This window comes from Callospermophilus lateralis, chromosome 3, assembly GCF_048772815.1.
Source record: "Callospermophilus lateralis isolate mCalLat2 chromosome 3, mCalLat2.hap1, whole genome shotgun sequence".
Lineage (NCBI taxonomy): Eukaryota > Metazoa > Chordata > Mammalia > Rodentia > Sciuridae > Callospermophilus > Callospermophilus lateralis.
In genome coordinates this window covers 132,575,711-132,597,254 of record NC_135307.1, presented here as the reverse complement: position 1 = coordinate 132,597,254, position 21,544 = coordinate 132,575,711, and the positions used below count along the sequence as shown (strand labels likewise).

General features: G+C 38.4%; 1 protein-coding gene across 1 annotated transcript in view; it reads right to left on the bottom strand.

Annotated features, from left to right (window-relative positions):
• Positions 1–21,154, bottom strand: part of Iqgap1 (IQ motif containing GTPase activating protein 1) — a 113,238-nt gene extending 92,084 nt beyond the window's left edge. Inside the window, exons 1-2 of the mRNA XM_076851297.2 lie at positions 20,997–21,154; positions 19,017–19,116 (exon numbers count right to left, since the gene is read on the bottom strand). Coding sequence (XP_076707412.1) covers positions 19,017–19,116; positions 20,997–21,051 — 155 coding nt within the window. The 5' untranslated portion in view covers positions 21,052–21,154. The remainder of the gene's footprint in view (positions 1–19,016; positions 19,117–20,996) is intronic.
• Between the last annotated feature and the right edge of the window lie 390 nt (positions 21,155–21,544).

The following is a 21,544-nucleotide window of genomic DNA, read 5'->3' as shown; positions in this document are numbered from 1 at the left end:
CTCTCTTTTTATTTTTATTTATTTTTTTGCTCTTAATACTAGTTTTATCATTGCTCATTGAGGTATTATAAAATGTTTTAAAATAATATAATTGAGTTATTAGTGTTTCACAAACACAGATTTATTGAAATATTAATTCATAGAATTAACTATGGGATTAGCTATTGGGAAAATATGTGTGGAAATTATCATGTAAAGGATAACATTATGAAAAAAAATCTTGAACCACCTATACATTACCATCGTTCTCTCTCAAAGAACATACATTGGTCTCAATTCTAATCAAAGAAGAAGAAAAATAATCATAAAATTATGCCAAGTTCTTATCACTTTACTACTGCAGTTTTCTAACCCACCACAATACCCACATTTCATACAACTTTGTGCTAATTCAACGGAACAATATTCCTGAGCATCTACTTTGTGAAAAGCACTGTGGTAAGAGTTGCTATTGGGCCTAGCCCCATGGTACAGAAAGGCTGAGGGAGAAAGGTTCAAAGTTCTAGGCCAGCCTGGGCAACTTAGCAAGACCCTGATTCAAAACAAATTAGAAAGACACTACAAATAAATAGAAGACCAGTAGAGTAAAGGGAAGAGAAGGGGTGGGGGAGGAGGTGAGGGAAAGGGGAAGTACTAGGCACTGAACTTGAACAAATTATAATCCATGCTTGTACGTCAAAATAAATCCCGATATCATGTATAACTATTATACATTAATTTTTTAAAACCTTTTTTTTAATACAAAGAGCTGGGGATATATCTCAGCAGTAAAACACCTGTACCCAAAAGGAGAGGGTGGGGTGAGAGATACTATTGGGTACCAAGAAATAGAAAAAGATAGTCCCAACTCTTAAAGAACACAAAAGAATATGTAAGGTAGGCTTTTGCTTTCTCTCCCATACAATTTCAGCTTCTCTTGCAAAACCCAGTCATAAAATAATCTTTTCCTCATCTAAACTCTCACACAGTGACAGTTTGCATCACTTCTTTAGCAATCATATATATTGCCTTGTGGCATTTTTTTACTTTTCATTCTTTACTGCTAGGTAAATTTTCTAAAGTTTATGCCCCATCTGTCCAATTAATCTGGAAACCTCCCAATGGCAGGACTAGGATATAGTTTTGCATCTTTTCCAGTTCTACCAGGATATTCTGAATAATAGAGAAACTCCAAAGTGTTTTTACTTGTCTTAAAAATAGTAATTTGTTTCACTGAAGGCATTTTCCCCAATTATTTAATCACATCAGAAAAAAATGAATATCATTCAAATTAAAAATAGCTATTAACTATGCAGGAAAAAAAAGAAAATATAAAAACTTATTTTTAAATAACTTGAGAAAATACTTAAAACATAATAATAACTTCCCATTAAAACTACAGTCAGTTCTGCTACATGGATTTTCCCAAAGCAGCTCACTTTTTGGCAATTTCTTGTTGTTATTAAGTTCTTCCTCATATTAAGCATATTCATATTACCTAGTTTTGTTTGCCTGGTACCACACAGATGATAAACTGAATCTCTCTTACATTCCACAGTAATTTTAAATATTAAAGAACAAGTGAAAAAATTCTTATACTGGCTGAGAGACTGAACTTCTGAGATTCAGATTCTATGTTCCCTCTAAATCTTGTTTTCTCATTAAATAGCCTCAGTCCTTTCGATTATTCCTTATAAATCACAATTTATAGACTCTTCATCATCAGGATATGCTCATCCAACATGCTCTCATTTCTAGAGCAATAGTCAGGTCTCAACTAGCGGACCAACACCTGATTAGATCACTGAACAGAAGTGGCTCTTCTGGTTCTATGTTGAAAAGGACCCTGATCTATCAGCAGTGTTGGCTGCAGGTAGAAGGAACCAACCTCAGATCCACCAGTCCTGCTCTAGATTATCAAATTCCCCTTTGTGTGTATGGTACTAGGGATGAAACCCAGAGCCTCCCAGCATGAGGCAAGTATTCTACCACATGCCCAGCCTTCAAGTTCCCTCTTAAAAGTATGGCCTCCAGAATTGAACAACAATTTCAGTCAGTTTTCTCATGAATACAGAAGGCACTGAAAACATCTCTTTCTTTGCTGCAAATATCACATTTCTATTCGTGGTAAATAAACATACCAGATGTCTTTCATTTTCTTTTCCCATTAGTGCTACTTATCCTGTAATTAGACATTTTTGAACCCCAATGTAGGAATTCACATTTATCATAATACCTTTAAAACTATCCATTTTAGGGTATTTAAAAGCAGAATCTGTGGGCTGGGGTTGTGGCTCAGCAGTAGAGCACTCGCCTAGCACTTGTGAGGCCCTGGGTTCAATCCTCAGCACCACATAAAAATAAATAAATAAAGGTATTGCATCCAATTACAATAAAAAATAAATATTTTAAAAAATAAAAACAGAATTTGTCATGCAATTTATTAACGATCTCTTCAGCATCCCAAAGTCAAGTCCCACCTGGATCAACATATCACTGATGTCTTCATATTTCCCAACGTTTTATATATAACAACATATCATGTGCCAAAGATCTTTTTCTTGAATTAAAAACCTAATACTTCTTTTTGAAAATAAAATTCAAGTTCACCTTTTTAAACCATTTTAAAGCATGCAATAGTGACTTTTAGTATATTCACAATGTTGTAAAATCATTACAAATTCCAGAACACTTTCACCACTCCCATTAAGCAATCCTTCCACCTAGCAGCTTTATTTGAATCTAGTTTATTCAGCCAGTTATAATTATCATTATTGTTGTTGTTGTTTTTATTATTATTGTTTTGGCAGTACTAGGGAGTGAATCCAAGGCCTTATGCATGCTAAGCAAATGCTCTACCATTGAGCTGTATCCCTAGCCAGTTATGAATCTTAATTGTAATCTAGTTCATATTTATCCAACACTATCTGCAACAGTATCATAAGACATGCTTTCAAATGCCTTGTTACAATCTAGACAGTACTGTGTTTTTCTCTTGACTCACAAATCTAATGACCATGTTCAAAAATAAATAATAATGTGACATGGTTTCTTAAGGAGTCCACGTTTTCTCCTAAGCATCATTTCTTTTCTCCTTAAGTGCTCATAAATTATATATTTGACCATACTCTAAAATTTTGCCAAGTTTTTGTTTTGTTTTGTTTTTGTACTAGGGATTTGCCAGGGGTCCTTTACCACTGACCTATATCCCAGTCCTTTTTAATTCTTTTATTTTGAGACAGAGTCGTGCTAAACTGCTTAGGGCCTCACTAAATTGCTGAAGTGAGCCTCAAACTTGCAATCCTCCTGCCTCAGCCTCCCAAGTCACTGTGATAATAGGTGTGCACCACTGCATCCAGCTTTTGACAGAAATTATTAAAAAAGAAAAGATAGATGTCAGAATTTGTAATGTCTATTTTTCCTTTTAAATAATTACTAATTTGTATTCTGTTTAAAAAAATACTCCTATACTTTAGAGTGGGTTTTTTTAAGTTTTTAAAAATATTTATTTTTTAGTTGTAATTGGACACAATACCTTTATTTTATTATTTTTACATGGTGCTGAGGATCGAGACCAGGGCTCTGCATGTGCTAAGTGAGCATTCCACTGCTGAGCCACAACCCTAGCCCCTGTACAGTGTTTTAATTAAAGATCACTGACTACATTTAGCAATTACATCTAACAAATTAGGGCTTTAATATAAGCTATGAAACCCAGAAAATATGAGAACTCAGTGGAGAATTTTAAGAAATTACAAAACACTGAGCATGGTGACACATGCCTATGATCCCAGAGACTTGGAAGGCTGAAGAAGGAGGATGCCAGCCTGCACTACCTAATAAGATCCTCAGCAATTAAGAGAGACCCCAGCCAGGTGTAGTGACACATACCTATGATCCCAGCAGCTCAGGAGGCTAAAACAGGAGGATCACGAGTTCAAAGCCAGCAACAGCGAAGCATTAAGCAACTCAGTGAGACCTTGTCTCTAAATCAATTACAAAATAAAGCTGGGGATGTGACTCAGTGTTTATGTGCCCCTGAGTTCAATCCCCAGTACCCAAAAGAGAGAGAGACCCTGTTTCAAAATAAAAATAAAAAGGCCTAGGGAGGGCTGGGGATGTGGCTCAAGCAGTAGGGCATTCGCCTGGCATGCGCCGGGTGCTGGGTTCGATCCTCAGCACCACATACAAATAAAATAAAGACGTTGTGTCCACCGAAAACTAACAAATAAATATTTAAAAAAAAAAGGCCTAGGGATATATTCAGTCATAAAGCACCCCTGAAATCTACCCTAACACTGAAGAGAGAGAGAGCACATGTGCCAGTTGAGAGAGAACAGCATTTCCCAGCTTGGAACACTAGTACTAAGAGAGGCAATCTGTGAGAAAAGAGTCTGACAGCTAAGTTTGAGGAATATTTACCTCTCCCTTAGAATTCAGAATGAATCCATCCATGATAAAGAGTTTTAGTAACCTGTCAGTAAAATAATCATCTTATCTGGTATATTCCAGTATTTCTGAAATTTATTTTATCACTAAATTCTTTCTTCTTTAATACTGAAGCATTCATTAACACAACATACCTCAAGCCAGGTCTGGTGGCACACACCTGTAATCCCAGCCATGAGGGAGGCTGAGGCAGGAGATCACATGTTGTATGCCAGCCTCTGCAGCTTAACTGAGGTCTGGTTTCAAGAAAAAGAAAAAACTTTTTTAAAGGGTTAGGGATGGGGATGTAGCTCAATGGTAAAAGTGTCCCTGGGTTCAATCCCCAGTACTGCCAAAAGAAAACTGAGGCTATGGCAATTTAGTAAGACCCTGACTCAAAATAAATAAATAAAAAGGGGTATATAGTTCAGTTACAGACCTGTTGTCTAGAAAGTCAGTCACAGTTTCTTAAAGTCCAAACTTGTATTCTCCTTTAGCACAAAAGGTTCTGTTCTGTTGGTTTGGCAAGTCTGCTCATCTCTTCAAGGTCTTCAAAAACTTTTAATCCCAAACCAGTTTCCTCAAGGCCAACTTCATTCCACACTATTAATCTGTTTAACATCACAATACAACTTGCTTGAAAGCATTCTAGAAAACTCTGGCCAATTTCCCTCAAAGGATGTGTAAACCATTTGTTTCAAAAATCTCAACAGTTGAAGTTGCCTTGTTGGGGGGAGCGGGGGAGTTAAGATATCAGTTCACACACCATACATAAGTTCACATATATACTGCACTCCAGACTTGCATTTCATAAGAAAGTCATCACTGATGCTAAAAATTTTATATTGCCAGGTGTAGCAGCACAGGCCTGAACTCCCAGCAACTTGGGAGGCTGAGGCTGGAGAATGGTAAATTCAAAGCCAACCTCAGAAATTTAGCAAGGCCTTGAGTAACTTAAGGAGAAACCATCTCAACATAAAAAATCAAAAAGGGGCAGGGATACAGTTCAGTGGTAAAGCACCCCAGATTTGATCCCCAGTGAAAATAAATAGAGAAGTCTAAGATATTATCCAAAAATTATCTGGAAAAAAGTTAAACAATAGGCTCTCTACCCCACTCCTCACATAAAAATAAATTCTAAATGGCTCACTGAGTGAAATGCTGAAACTCTTTTTTTTTTTTTTGGTACCAGGAATTAAACCCAGCGGCACCTAACCACTGAGCCACATTCCCAGCCCTTTTTTGTATTTTGTTTAGAGACAGGGTCTTGCTAAATTGCTTAAGGCCTCATTAAGATACTAGAGGCTGGCTTTGAACTAGTGGTCCTCCTGCCTCAGGCTCCTGAGCCTTTGGGATTATAGGTGTATGCCACTATGCCCAGCAAAATGCTAAAACTTTTTCTATCCTAGAAGAAAACTGAAAACATATGTCAGAAAAAAAAAAAAAAAAAAAAGCAAATTTTTGGTTTTTGTTTTCTTTGGAGGGGCACCAGGAATTGAACTCAGGGGTACTCAACCACTGAGCCACATCCCCAGCCCTATTTTATTTAGAGACAGGGTCTCAACTGAGTTTCTTAGCGCCTCCCTTTTGCTGAGGCTGGCTTTGAATTCATGATCCTCCTGCCTCAGCCTCCTGAGTCACTGGGATTATAGACATGTTCCAGTGCACCTAGCATAGTTGCAGTTTTGATAAATATTCTCTAAAAATTACCTCTCCCCCTCCAAAAAATAAAAAATAAAAAAATCCCAAATGCAAAACTAAAAGATTAATAAATTCAAATATTTAAGAATTCCTCATTATTTCAAACAGCTTACACAAAATCAAGATTTAAAGAATAGACTAGAATATTTACAACACATATGACATAAAGGGCAATTTCCTCAATATATAAAAAGTTCTTACTAATCAATACAAAATATTTAAGAATCCATTAGAAAAATAAGCAAAGAATTCTGCCAAAAGTTCACAGAAAAGGATATTCAAATGACCTTTAAACATATGCTAAGCTTCACTCATAAATAGATAATCTAAAAATGAAACTACTCAGGCCCAGTAGGGCAAGCCTATAAACCCAGCAGCTCTGGAGGCTGAGGCACAAGGATCCTGAGTTCAAAGCCAGCCTCAGCAATGGCAAGGCACTAAGCAATTCAGTGAGACCCTGTCTCTAAATAAATATAGGACTGAGGATGTGGCTCAGTGGCTGCGTGCCTCCCCAGTACCAAAGAAAAAGAATAATAATAATAACAATAAGGAAACTACAATGAAGCAACCGTTTTCACCTATGAAACTGTCAGCTATTAAAAAAAAAACTATAATACTCTGGGTTGGTGAAATTATGTGAACTATAGTTATTTTATACATTATTGACAGAGAAACATGTAAACCAGTACAACCTCCAAGAAGTGCAAATTGGCAGTATACATATTCTCTTTGCCCTGGAAATCGCAGGTTTAGCTTACACATGAACAATGGTACATAAACAAAGCTACTAATCACAGTATTGTTCATAATAACAAAAATTAAGGGAGAAAATATCCATTGATGTTTAAATCCAAAACTAAAAACTAAGCAACTGTGAAAAATAAAAATGAGGCACGACACTGCATTCATGTAGAATGAGTTTCAAGATAACAAGCAAAATGTGTAGTGTGCTTCCACTTCTAAACAAAGAAAAAAAGTGATTTGTATGTACATGCACAGAACCTCTCTGGAAGAGAGAGTAACATAATCATAACAGTGGTGCCATATGGGGAAGATAACTGAGAGACTTTAGAGAACTAAGAATACAGACTTTTGGATGTATGTGGTGATGGGAATCAAATCAAGGGCCTCTTGCATGATAGGCAAGCATTTTACCACTGAGCTATACCCTGCCTTGGAAGATAGATATTTTTACACTCTAGATAGATATTTTTACACTGTAGATAGATATTTTAACGCTGTATATCCTTACATAGCTTCTGAATTACATGTCATGTCCGGTTATTTATTTGTTTGTTTGTTTATTTATTTATGGTGCTGGGGATTGAACTCAGGGCCTTGTGCCTTCCACTGAGCTATGGCCCCAGCCCCATCTAGGGATTGAATCCAGGGGTGCTATCCCCAGTCCTTTTTTTTTTTTTTTTTAATTTTGATACAAGGTCTTGCTAAGTTGAGGAGGCTAGCCTCGAACTTGTGATCCTTCTACCTCAGTCTTCCTCATCTGTTTTTTGTTTGTTTATTTATTTGTTAAGGTTTTTTTTGGCACTAGATACTGAACCTAGAAGCACTTAACCACTGAGCCACATCCCCAGCCCACTGTAATTTCTATTTTGCGACAGAGTCTCACTAAGTTGCTTAGGGACTCACTAAGTTGCTGAGTCTGGTCTGGACCTTGCAATCCTCCTGTTTCAGCCTCTTGAGTTGCTGGGATTACAGAAGTGTACCACCATGCCCAGCTACTCATATGTTTTTAATTAAGAAAAAAATGCTTTAAATAAAATATTTTTTATTAAGACCAAATTAATCTAAAAAAAATTGCAGGGATTCTGAAATTTTTTAAGGAAATCCCCAAATCTTTATTAAGTACTACTCTTTACAAATTACTAATGTCCAAATATGTATCACCCAAGACACAGCATGTCTTCAAGGCAGAAAAATATTTCCTTGTGAATCAGTTAAGTAGAAGGTAATTTTTATTTGATTATAGCTATTTTAAGAATCATCTGAAATATGTACATGTTATGAAATGACCTGTTATTAGTGACAACTGCATATCTGTGAGACTTTTTCTATTTACATTTTGTCATTTTCCTATCTTTAATGATCCTATTTTTTCCTTTCCAACTTTTCTTTTTCTAAACTTCCCCATTCCTCTGTTATTCCTCTGTTTCTCCTATCTGATAGTCAATTAAACCCAATCAAGAAAATTTTTTGTTTCTTATGTTGCTGATCAATGATTCCAAGCAACAGTTTGATACTTTTTAACGTTATGGACAAAAACCTATCACAATAATAGTATTTCTTTCAACTACAAAAATCTCACAATTCTTAGAGCCCAGCATTCTCTCAGTCCCCAAATATCTGTCACAACAGCAGCCAAGCCCTGGGCTGGCAGCTACCTCTTCAGTGTTCCTTCTGCTTTTCATTATGATTTCCAATGAGTCAACAGGAAGGTATTCTCTGAGTAAAGAAGAAATACAGGCCTTTAGACAAGTCTTTCCTCCACCCACAATGCCTCCCCCCCAATACAGTTCTTGCCAAATGATCCAAGGCAATTTCCAATACAATTTGCCACTCCTGTCTGTATGAGGTCATTATTCAACAAATGAGAAAGTGATAGAAAGGAAAAGTCTAAGCGGAATCCAATGCAGTCAACTGGTTATGAAGAAGAAAAACAATCAGGAAAAGTCCAAAAATCTAATTAGACACAAAAATACATGAGACAAATTGGAGACTTGCCCTCATGCAGAGTGGTAGGTTGGGAGATTCTGTAATAAGAGGCAGGAAACAGCTCTAATTCCATCAGTCACTTGACAGCTAGACCAATTACTAATGTCTCTGGGTAACAGCTAACTTGATTGGACTTAAATCTTTCCCCTTCCATGCCTACAGAGGTTAAAAGCACTAGCATTGGTGTTACACAGTCCTGGGTTTGGATTCCTCGGATATTATATAACCTTGGGATAAATGACATTAACTCATTTTTTCCTTTTAAAATAAAATGAGGAGGCTGGAGATGTGGCTCAAGCGGTAGCGCGCTTGCCTAGCATGCGCAAGGCGCTGGGTTTGATCCTCAGCACCACATAAAAATAAAAATAAAGATTTTGTGTCCACCAAAAAATAAATATTAAAAAAAAAATTCTCTCTCTCTTTAAAAAAATAAAATGAGGGGCTAGGGTTGTGGCTCAGTGGTAGAGCGCTTGCCTAGCACAAGTGACATACTGGGTTCGATCCTCAGCACACATATAAATGAATAAAACAAAGGTCCATCAACAATTTTCCTGCCTTTTATAAAAAATATATTTATATATATAATTTATATATATATATATGTGTGTGTATATATATACATATGTATGTGTATATATATATACACACATATATATGGCGGGGAGAGAGAGAGGAGCTCAATGGTAGGGCAGCTGCCTCGCATGCTTAAGGCCTGGGTTCAATCCCCAATACAGCATAACATCACATAAAAATCATGTGTATTCCACAGTACCGTTCTATGTACATTTATCATTCTGCCTAATTAATGATAATTACTACTGTTGTCATTATTTGTAGAAACAGAAGCATTACTACAATAGCAGCAAATTGACATGGTAGTTAAGAGCATGGGCTTTGGAGTGCTTGCCAAACCTGAAATCTGGATCCACCACTTATGAGATGGGTGACTAACCTCTGAGCTTTGCTTTCCCATTTGTTAAATGTAAATAAGAAGCACCTCATGGCATATCAAGAGCAACTAATCATATAAAAGCATATAAAGTGTTTAGCACAGGGCCTAGTACATTGTAAGTACTCAATAAATGGTGCTAATGATGACAATGAGGAAGAGGGGAGAAGCAAGAGGAAAACATTGACTTTGGATCATGGGACATATTTTCAGTCTTGATGGCCATGTAAATGACACATTCGGGTGGTATTTGACTTTGGAGGGAACTCTGGCTTCCTTTTAACTACCTTAAAGGTAGAGGATTAAGGTTTCTATAAAAAAAAAAAAAAAAAGTCATACTGAAATAGCCAATTCTTCCTAATATACAGTTATAAGAATTTTTTTAATCAAACTTAAATAAGTAAACTCTTACTTTTCAAAATAAACCACTAACCAGATTTTTTACTTAAGTTTAATTATTTTTTTTTTTACTTGAAACACTATCAAGCCACTGTTAAGAGCCTTGCAGAAGAAAAATATCAAGCAGTAGAGGTCTAACTTGATCAGGTAGGCTAAGAGCCCTAAGCATATTCAACTGGTACTTCACTCAGCTTGCTCAAAGATATGGTCTCTAAGCAACCAAGTCCCAAACTAAACAAACAGCCGCAGGAATATGAATCACTTCCGGAAGGTCTCATTTTGCCTACCAGCAAATACTTGTCAAGAGGTTTATTTAGGCAGCCCTGACTGGAAACAACCAAAAGTCCACCACATAGCTTAAAATGTTCAAAACAAGACCTGCTCCCAACAGGTAGTTATTCCTCCATTGCTACATTGTGAAGCAGAAGAAATTATACAAAAATCAGAGACAAGTCCAAGTCCGAAAATGAAATTCTTAGAACTTGGCAAATTTGGACTTCAAATATATTTTCATTATTTTGTCATTAGGGATTTGAAAATATCTGATCACAATTACTACTTAGATCTCTTAAGACCAGAAAACATATTTGCCAAATTAGGTTAAACTAATGAGCCACTTAGCACAGGAAGACTTTCCCAACCTTGACTGGTGGACAATCCATACACTCAACTGGCCAGTTAATAGTAGTGTCTTGTGGTCAAATCAATCTTAACTCCTACTGATTGTAAGGAGAACTGATAAAGTACTGAACCTAACACCCTTGATAAGCCACTCCTTCTTTCTACCTCAAATAGGATTTTTTATGTATCACACTATTCTTCATAAACTAAACAAAGTCACCTATTCTATTTACCAGAGTAGAGAGGGAAAAGGACTTAATAGTTCAAAATGAAAATTACAATAGGAAAAAGCAACTACCAATAACAGTACCAAGAAAAAAAGACTATAGAAAATCAAATCAGTGAAACAAAAGATATATGTGAAACACACATCTAGAATGAATGTTCTACCCAGCAACTCAGGAGGCAGAGGCAGGAAGATCACAAGTTGAAGCTGGCCTTGGGAACTTAGCAAAACCTTATCTTAAAATAAAAAATAAAACGGGGCTTAGTAGCACATGTCTGGAATCCCAGGGAGAAGGGAAGCTGAGGCAAGAGGATTGCAAGTTTAAAGCCAGCCTCAGTAACTTAGCAAGACCCTGTCTCAAAATAAAAAATAAAATGGGCTGAGGATGTGGTTCAGTGGTTAAGCACTTCTGGGTTCAATCCTTGATACCAAAAATAAAAAATAAAAAGTACTTTGAAAAAAGAAAAAAAAAAAAAAAAAGAATGTTCTAGATGATGGTTTATGTTAAATCATCATTGTTATGATTTAACATAAGCAAAGAAATGAAGAAACATAAAAGAAACAATGCAGACCTCACACCCAAGACAGAAATAATGAGTCAAAACCAATTATTATAGGTATAATGAATAAATTCCTAGAATGAAAATAAACAAAAGATACTATAAATCAAGAAAGATCTTTGGTTGGGGATATAGCTCAGTGGTAGAGCACTTGCCTAGCATGCATGAGGCCTTGAGGTCAAACCCCAGCATCAACACACACACACACACACACACACACACACACACACAGTAAACGCCATAAAATTTTAAGTCATAATGAAACAAATAAAATGGAAAATCAAGGAACAATGTTTGCAACAAATATCAGAAAGTTAACATGCATATTATAAGAGAGATCACAACAGTTAATATGACCCTGGAAGAAGGAAATTTGCCTAAGAAAATAAAATTGGTAAACAAATATGTAGGAAAATGCTTAATTTCTCCAGTAACCAAAGCAATAGAATTTTAAACTGAAATAAACCTAAACGAATTATAGATATTAAATAGACATTGCAAAGAATAATTAAGCAGTGCATGGTGGCACATGTCAGAAATGCCAGCTACTCAGGAGCCTGAATAGGAGAATCAAAAATTAGAAGACGGTCTCAGCAATTTAGGAAAGCCCTAAGCTGCAAGATCCTGTGAGACTCTGTCTCAAATAAAATAACAATAATAAATAAAAAAGGAATGGAGATGTGGCTCAGTGGTTAAATTCACCTTTGGGTTCAAACCCCAGTACCAAAAAATAAAAATTAAGAAACAGCAATTTAGCCAGGCATGTAGAGCACAAACCCATAATCCCAGCAACTCAGAAGGCTGAGGCCAGAGGATTGCAAATTTGAGGCCAGTCTCAGCAATTTAGCAAGGCCCTAAACAACTTAGTGAGACCTTGTCTCAAAATCAAAAGGGCTGTATATGTGGGTGAATGGTTAAGCACTGCTGGATTCAATCCCAGATACCAAAAAATAAATAAATGAAACAATAATAATTAAAATGTTTGAATTTGTGAATTTGTGATTATATTTTTAAATTATGTACTTACAGGTTTTTTCTTAATCCCTTCCCTTTTTCTTTATTATAACATTAATTATCATTGTAAAAAGCATTTTTACATAATAAATAAAAAGTAAAAGTCTTGGGATGGGGACTTGGTTCAGTGGTAGAGCACTTGCCTAGCACTGGGAGGTCAGGCATTCAATTCCTAATACTGCCAAAAAAGGAAGTCTTCTCACACCCTCCACCCCCATTCTACTCCTTAGAGGTATCCTGTTTCTGGTGCTTCCTTTCAGACTAAAGTTTAATTAAAGTCTGAAGTGAAAAAACTAGGACTACCAACTTTTAGGATCTTGAAAATACACAGACTATTCCCCCCAAAAGTATACTAACACCTCATTATCTTAATATTAAATCTGCTTTTGCCAATAAATGTGTATAAAAAACACACTTATTGGGCTGGGGATGTGGCTCAAGTGGTAGCACACTCGCCTGGCATGCATGCGACCCGGGTTCGATCCTCAGCACCACATACAAAAACAAAGATGTTGTGTCTGCCGAAAACTAAAAAATAAATATTAAAATTCTCTCTCTCTCTCAAAAAAAAAAAAAAAAAAAAAAAAAAAAAAAAAAAAAACATTTATTGAATATTTCTGTATTAAACCATGCCAGACACCTAAAAACCCTGCAGCAACTCTATAAAATACATAGCATTCCCATTTTGCAAAGTACAAATGTAAGCTTACTCTTTGAGGTTAAGTAGCTTGCAAAACCAGAATCAGAAGGCACACCTGCCAAAACTGAAAGTCTGATTCTTTTCATTTAACCAAAATATCCCAATATTCAAGATTTGCAAGGACATTTTATTTAACTTTTTTGAATTTCTGTTTTAACTAATTATATGAGTGTAGTCACATGACTTTTGTTAGTAATAATGGTATCTACCAGCTAACTGACTGCCTTTTACCAGACTACTCTCCACCTTTTTGTGAGGAGGAAGAGAGGATTCAATCTAGGGCCTCTATACTAAGCATGTGCTCTACCCCTGAGCCACACCCCCAGCTCCACATTTCTTTCTTTTAAGTTTTAGATCCACATTTCTTAACCAAATTTTGCAAAATGTTTCAGCTATGACTTGGGGTAAAAAGCTTTTGATGACCACACTAAGAACTAATACTTATATTTGTTACATTGTTACTATGTGAGAAAGCACTTAAGTTTCAAGAACTTTAACAAATAACACTTTTAAATGCAACCCATTTCTTGGGGTGGAGTTTGTTCAAGGCAACTGAACTAAAATGTTTCAAAAAAAAAAAAAAAAAAAAGAATGGTGGTTTCCTTCTACAACACAATTTTAAGAATTAAGGATAAATGCTACTCCATCTCTCTCTTTGCGAGTGATGACTACATAAATGCATCCAGTTCCTAGTCTCAAAAAGGGCCATTAAGTAGTATATGCCATAGATTCTGAATCACACTACTTCTGTAGAAATGACTAGTTTTCTCGCCTATGAAAGGAGAATTTGGGTCAATCTCCTAAAAATGATCTCCCTCAATATTTGCCCCCCACCCACCCACACACACACATTATACTGGGGATAGGGCATCACACATAATAGTCAAACACTCTACTGAGCTATATTTCCAGCTCTCATTCCCCCCTCCCTTTTTTTTTTTTTTTTGTATTAGGGATTGAACCCGCAGGCACTTTACCAATTAGCTACATCCCCAGCCCTTTTTATTATTTTATTTTGAGACAAGTCTCTCTCTGTAAATTGTTAAGGCTGGCCTATAACTTGTGATCCTCCTGCCTCAGCCTCCCTGATTGCTGAGATTACAGGAGTACACCACTGTGCTTGGCCCCACCCCTTTTTATTTGAGACTGGGTATCACTAAATTGACAAGGTTGGCCTCCATTTGCAATCCTCCTGCCTCAGCCTCCCAATTAGCTAGGCTTACAGGGGTGCAACTCGATCAATCTTTAAGTGATGCTTCTCATCTGAAAATCCTAGAAGGTGGTGTCCATGGTATTCTTCCTAGTTACCTCACCTATTCATGTGTTCTTGCCTCTTAAATGTCTTAACTTCTGTTTCCATGATCACTGGGTGCCATCAGAGAAATATCAGATATACTGGATTCTAATACCATTTAGAGGGAGAGGAGATCTGAAGAACACAACCCAGAAAATGTTCTATGCCAATAAAGATATGTACACAAAAGAGAATTTGTTCTCAAGAACTGATTTCTTTCCAAGATACTTTTTCAATTTCACTTAATTACAGAGGCAAAAATGCTTGTATTTAGCACTAAATTCTGTTAACTCTGTAGTTTCTGACACTCTCCAAAAAACCATAAGTCTGTACTTTCCTTTCTACAAGGGGAAGAAAGTAGAAGAATCCATAACTGCAAAGCAGGAGAAAGGTGATCCAAAACAGACATACCAAGTCTCTGAAAGAGGGAACCCTAAATGAACCAGCACAGCAGGTGTTATAATAAACTTTATCCCAACGACCTTTATCCTAACTGAATTTTTTTCCATTTCTAGAACCATTCATACGTCCTCCACACCTTCAGTCTTCCCTATTCTGCTTTCCTGATGTGTTCTCCTCTTGGTTTTTTTCTTTTCACTGAACCTTCTTCTTCTGATCTTTCTCTATTACTTTTCTCCTATCTGAGATCTGAGCACCTACATACCTCACATATTTAAAGATCACCTCTTTCAACTGGGCAAAAGTGGTATTCATCTCTCTCATACAACTGCTCCATGGCCAAACCAAATGTAAAGTTCAATCAGAACAAGCAAAAGAGGGGCTGAGGATGTGGCTCAAGCGGTAGCGCGCTCGCTTGGAATTTGATCCTCAGCACCACAAAGAAAGATGTTGTGTCCGCCGAAAACTAAAGAATAAAAAATATTAAAAATTCTCTCTCTCTCCCTCTCTCACTCTCTCTTTAAAAAAAAAAAAAAAGAACAAGCAAAAGAAGGAAAGCAAATTTATGTACATTTAAGCATAAATAACAACTTAAGATGTCTCTTTTAAGTCCTTGTTCCACAGTACAGCCCTTAGTAAAAAGCCTTAAATCTTAGAACAGCTTAATTTCTGTATTGAAACTACTTTTCAAACAATAAAGAAACAGAAATATCTATATATTCTATTTCCCAACCATTCCCAGTATATACTTTTATGAAATAACCATTAAATTTTCCCACTTAACCCATACCCACAGCCTCCACATGCTCATACTCAACTCTACATTCTCTCCTCTCTCTTTCTCAAGAAAGAGCTCTATTAAAGGTACAGGGGGGGAATTAAATTAAAGGTGAGTGCCCAGGATACACAATGGGGCCACTGTACTAAAAGGTGGAATTTTTAGTGGGAGGAGTAGAGACATTATAAATAGAACTGAAGAAGGAAACCTTTTCTCCCTTGTATTTCTTTGATCTTTATTTCTGCCTTTGGAGCCACTATAAATTCCAGGCCTTGGGGCTCCTTCAACTTGAGAGAAAACTAGACCAGGCCAACCCAAAAAGGCAACTTTAGGCCTTGTGCTAAAGAGGAAAGAGGAGCCCTAGGAACACATAATATGTGCAGCCCAGCTCCTCAGGGCAAACAACTAGGAGATGAAGCCCTAGCTAATAACAAAAAGCATGCCATTCACCAGTGGGCACCCAGAAAATTTTTTAGAGTAGCAGCAACCACGTTAGGTGGCTCATAGGGCTCCTACTCCCCCTTTTCTCACCACAAAATTCCCAGACTTCCTGGTACTATTTAGTTGTAAAATCTAAAAAGGTGATTTTCTAATCAAAGTTTTAAGCAAAAACAAACAAAAATCACATCCAGATTTTTATGATTGCCTACATAAAATAAAGCGGGGGCATTTCCACAATTCTAGGCCAAGAGCAAAGTGTGCCAGAGCAATATTGCAAGTATTATGACCTCCCTTTTAACCCAAAGTATAAAAAACAAAGACTATCATAAATGTCTCCACTACTTGAATCACTTCCATGTCTCCACTACTTGAATCACTTCCTAAACACCCAACTAAAAAACACACCACAGGATAATAGCCCTTAGATGGATTTTTTTAAAGCAAATGGGCCACTTTTCTATACTGGAAAAAAAAAAAAAAACTGACAGAAAAGAACATACTCTGGAGTAGATACAAATGAAATGCCTTGCAGCACCTGAGGAGGGGAAATATGCTGAAGAGTATCATTCTATCCTGGCTAACATATCTCAGTATGAGGCAGAGCTCTAAATAAATAAATATATATATATATATATATATATATACACACACACACACACACACACACATATATATATATATATATATATTTTTTTTTTTTTTTTTTTTTTTTTGAGACAAGATCTTACTATGTTACCCAGGCTGGCATCAAACTTACAACCCTCAGCCAGGCACAGTGATGCATGCCTGTAATCTCAACAACTCAGGAAGCTGAGGCAGGAGAATCAAGTTTGAGGACAGTCTTGGCAACTTAGCCAGAACCTGTCTCAAAATAAAAATTAAAAAAAAAAAAAAAAACTGGGGAAGTGACTCAGTAAAGCACCCCTGGGTTCAGTCCCCAGTACTAAAAATGAACTTGCAACTCCTTTTCTTCAGACTCCCAAGTAGCTGGGATGGCAGGCATGCATCACCACACCCAGCTCTAAAAACATTTTAAATTCTGTTTCTCAATGAGGAGGAGGACCATCAGAACCACCAGAGGCTTTTAAAACACACAGATGTGGAGCTGGGAATATAGTTCAGTGGTATAACACGCTTGCCTAGCATGCACAAGGGCCTGGGTTCAATTCCTAGCATGCAAACACAAAACAACAACAAATAAAATATATGAGTATAACCCACTCCAGACCCACTGAACCAGAATCTCCATGGTTAGACCCAGATATCTGTATTTTTTTAATTATTTTTTTAGTTGTCAATGGATCTTTATTTTTTACTTGTGGTGCTGAGAATCAAACCCAGTGCCTCACTTCTAGGCAAGTGCTCTACCACTGAGCTACAATCCCAGCCCTCTGTATTTGTTTTAAAATTCTCCAGGTGATTTGAATGCACATACCTAAATAATTACTGCACAAAATGATGGAAACTATTCCCTGATCAAGAAACTACAAGTAGACCAAGAAAACTCAGCCTCAGTTTTCTAAACTTCCATTTAGAAAAGTAAGCATCAATATCACTTATCCCAAGTTAAATCATTACTAATACTCCTACCCTGATTTCCTAGAAGGACTTTAAACTCAGAAAAGCAACCTATATTCAAGAAGGCCCACCCAAATGCATGTTGGTGGTTACCACACAAAGGGAAGAAGAATAGGACTAAAGAGGGGGACAAAAGACTATTACTTTTTTCTTATTTTTTCATTTTTTTAGAGGAAGGGAAAGATCTGAAGGGTTAACAGGTTAGTCCTAAGATACAAATATGTTTGGTATCTTGTTCTCTGGACTATCCTGTAATATTTTATTTTCAGAATTAGCCAGGAGCAGTGGAGCACTCCTGAAATCCCAGCAACTCAAGAAGCTAAGGCTAGAGGATTGCAAATGTTGAGGTCAACCTGGGCAACTAAAAAGAGACTGTCTCAAAATAATGGGAATGTAGCCCAGCAAGAGAATGCTTACACAAAACCCTAGGTTTATTCCCTAGAACCATAAAAAGAAAAAGAAAAATTTTTTCAGAATTATTAAAACAAAATATCCATCACCGCTCTTGTTCATTAACCCCATTTGAAACATCCTTGATTTTCATTAAACTATGGTGACAAATAACTTTTATTATTCCTCACTAGACTTCCACCAAAGCTCACTTAAAGAATACATAATCTGAAATTACTTCTCCTGGGACATTACAAAGGAACATAAGAACCAGAACAAAAGAAATGAATTACTGATAGTAAATTGACACCTTTAACACAGGTCTTGGGCATCTGAAAATGAAAAACTGCAGTTGTACATTCACTTCACAAAGAATAGAGATGATGTTGTGTGGACCAATATCCACAACACTACCCTCTTAAGCCTCCCAAATCTAATACCCACTCCATAAGACATGGTGGGAGGAGACTCATTCATATATAAATCAAAACCAGTGAAGAATCAGAAAAACATTAAGATCAAGAACTTCCAAATTCTAAAAATGCTATTTCTCTCAGATAGCTGACAATACCCAAAACAAGCACCATAAGCATAAATGCAAACAGCAAAATATAGAAAATGTTCAGGAAACATAAATGTTCATCACAGTGTTTCATGATAAGCTACCATCAAGGCGACTTGCTCCCACAAATAAATGCCCTATCTGTACTTATCCATCAACTAGAAGCCTCCCAAAATCCCACATACAAAATACAGAGAAATCTTTATCTCTGTTTACACCATATCAGTTCCCTTCTCCCAATCTTTTCTCCAGCCAGCCCATCTTTACCTTTTGGCTTCTTCCAAATGACAAAGGTACTCATAAGCCACATTTTGACGTCTCCTTTCATCCATCTCCTCTGCAGTGAGTCTCTCATTATCCAGGACAGCTAAAACATGAAAGAAAGAATGTAAATACCAGGATCTGTAATCTTCCTCAGTGATAAAAGAATGCCACAGCCATCAAATTCCTGCTAGTCACCTTGAAGGTCAGGTGGTTGTGTGGATAGCCAGGTGTACAATGACTTTCCTAAAAAGAGACCTATGGGAGTTGTATGCAATAGTGCACACCTGTAATCCCAGCTACTCAACGTGGCTAAGGTAGGAGGATCACAAGTTCAAGGACAGACTTGGAAATTGAGCCAGATCCTGTCGCAAAATAGAAAAAGGTTGGGGATATAGCTCAGTGCCCAAGGTCCCAGCATGCCAAAAAAAAAAAAAAAAAATTACAGAAAGACGGGGAGAGACCTATAGAGTTTCAACTACATTCACCTTGCCCTTTATTAAAAATGTATAGTAATATGAAAATACAGACTTGAGATTTGGGCCTGCTTTTGTTCTTGTGTCAGAGCTCATTCTAAATACAGATCTCATCATATTTCCCCCTTTTATTAATAACTAAAACCAGCAGTTATTGAGAACTAAGTGGTAGTAATTGTGCTAAGCATTTTACATGCATTCTCTTCCTGAAGCCCACAACAATCCTGTGATTATCTGCTCTTATTTTACAGATGAGGAAATTGAGGCCTGGGAGCTCAGCCCCAGGGCTAATTAAGAAGAGGGCCCTGGGTTCAAATGCAGACAGCCTTCTATACCCAAGGGCTTAACCTTGAAGCTACCTGCCTCCTACACTGGAATCCAGGGTATTAAATTCCTAACTCCTTGGGAAGGCAATCAAGGCCTTTCGAATCTGACCACCACTACTTTTAAAAACTTTTCCCATTCGTCCTATCACTGTGCACTCCACACCACTCAGTTCCACACACAACACACACAGTGTACCTGTACTCTTCCACACCCTACCTGGAGTCTGGTCTCTTGCCCCATCTGTCAAACTTTTCTGTACAGTTTCATTCAAGAAAATTCAAATGTCACCACCTATGTTTACAATGACTACTCTAAACCCATTTTCACATTACTCTGTATGCCTGTTATCGAACCTCTTGTCTTTATTGCACCTTATTATCACTAGCTTGTACACCTATCTGATTAAAAAATTCTTTGAAGGCAGGGCCTGGTCTTACTCATGCCCAATTTCACAAACGTGGCACTGCATTATAACTGTGATAAATAAAATCACCATTTAAAAAAAATACCATTATTTCCATAATGTAAAATAAAAATAGAAAACTTCGAGACCCCAAAGTAGATTCCAGTAGCCAATGGTAACCACCCCACCTGCAGTTCATTGATATCCCAAGGATGACGACAGAAAATAAAGAAGTCAGAGGTTTTCGGTGGCTTTTTTTTTTTTTTTTTCTTTAACTTTTGAAATCCTGACGAAGGAACTAAGCCCGAGAAAGCCGAAGTGACTTGCTCAGGACCGTACTGCACCTCGCCTAGCATGGAGCCAGGGAGGTCTGGACCCTGAGTAGGCTCGCAGGCACCACTCGGGGCATACCTTTCCAAGAAGCCAGAGCAGAGCCCCAGTCTCCGGTCCCGGGACACGCCCTGCCCCGTCCTTCTGCCACCTCACCCCAGGCCATCTCCCCCAATCTCGGCCGAGCTGGGTGGCGAGAGGGGCCGGGTGGGATCCTTCTGCCGCAGTGGGGGCCGAGGCAGTGAGACCTCCGGGGTCCTAACCACCTCCAAGCCGGAGGGGGCGCGGGCCCGGGCCTCCAGCCCTCCACCCAGCCAAGCCGGCTCTTCCGGGTCCGCGCAGCCGACAGCCGCCCTGCCCCACCCGCCTGGCCGAGCCACCGGGAAAACCTCGCCTAGGAGGCAGGGAGCCCATACCCAAAGCCCTCGCGCAGCAAAGCCCCGCACTCACAGCCATAGTGCGGCCGAGCCACGCCCAGTCCATCAACCTCGTCCGCGACGGACATGGCGGCCGAGCCCGGGTCTCTGCGGAACGAGCGGTGAGACCTTGAAGACACAGGCGTCGGCAGCTGCAGCTCCAGCCGAGTTCGCGGGCTGTAGGGAACCTGAGGCCTCGCCCGGCGCTGTCAGCCCCGCCCCGTAGGCCCCGCCCCGTAGGCCCCGCCCAGCCGCGCTGCCCTGAGCTGTCCGGGAGGCGTGGCCAGAGCCTCTAGGCCCCGCCCTATATACGCCCCCCCTCACCTCGACCCTCCCCCGCATCCCGCAGCACCCTCGGCTGCCGGAAGGAAGGAGGCGGGGTCCGCCCGCCCGGCCCGCGCTTCTGGGGGCTCTGCCAGGAAGGCTGCCCAGGCCTGCAGCCCCGCCCTGCCGGCCACCGCCCCATCCCCAACTCAGATTTTAAGACCGCGAAGTCAATAGCTTGAAATCAAAACCTTGGGCCGCCTCCCTTGCCCTGCCAGCGAAGTTAACTTCCGCTACAACACGGATCATGGAAGGCGT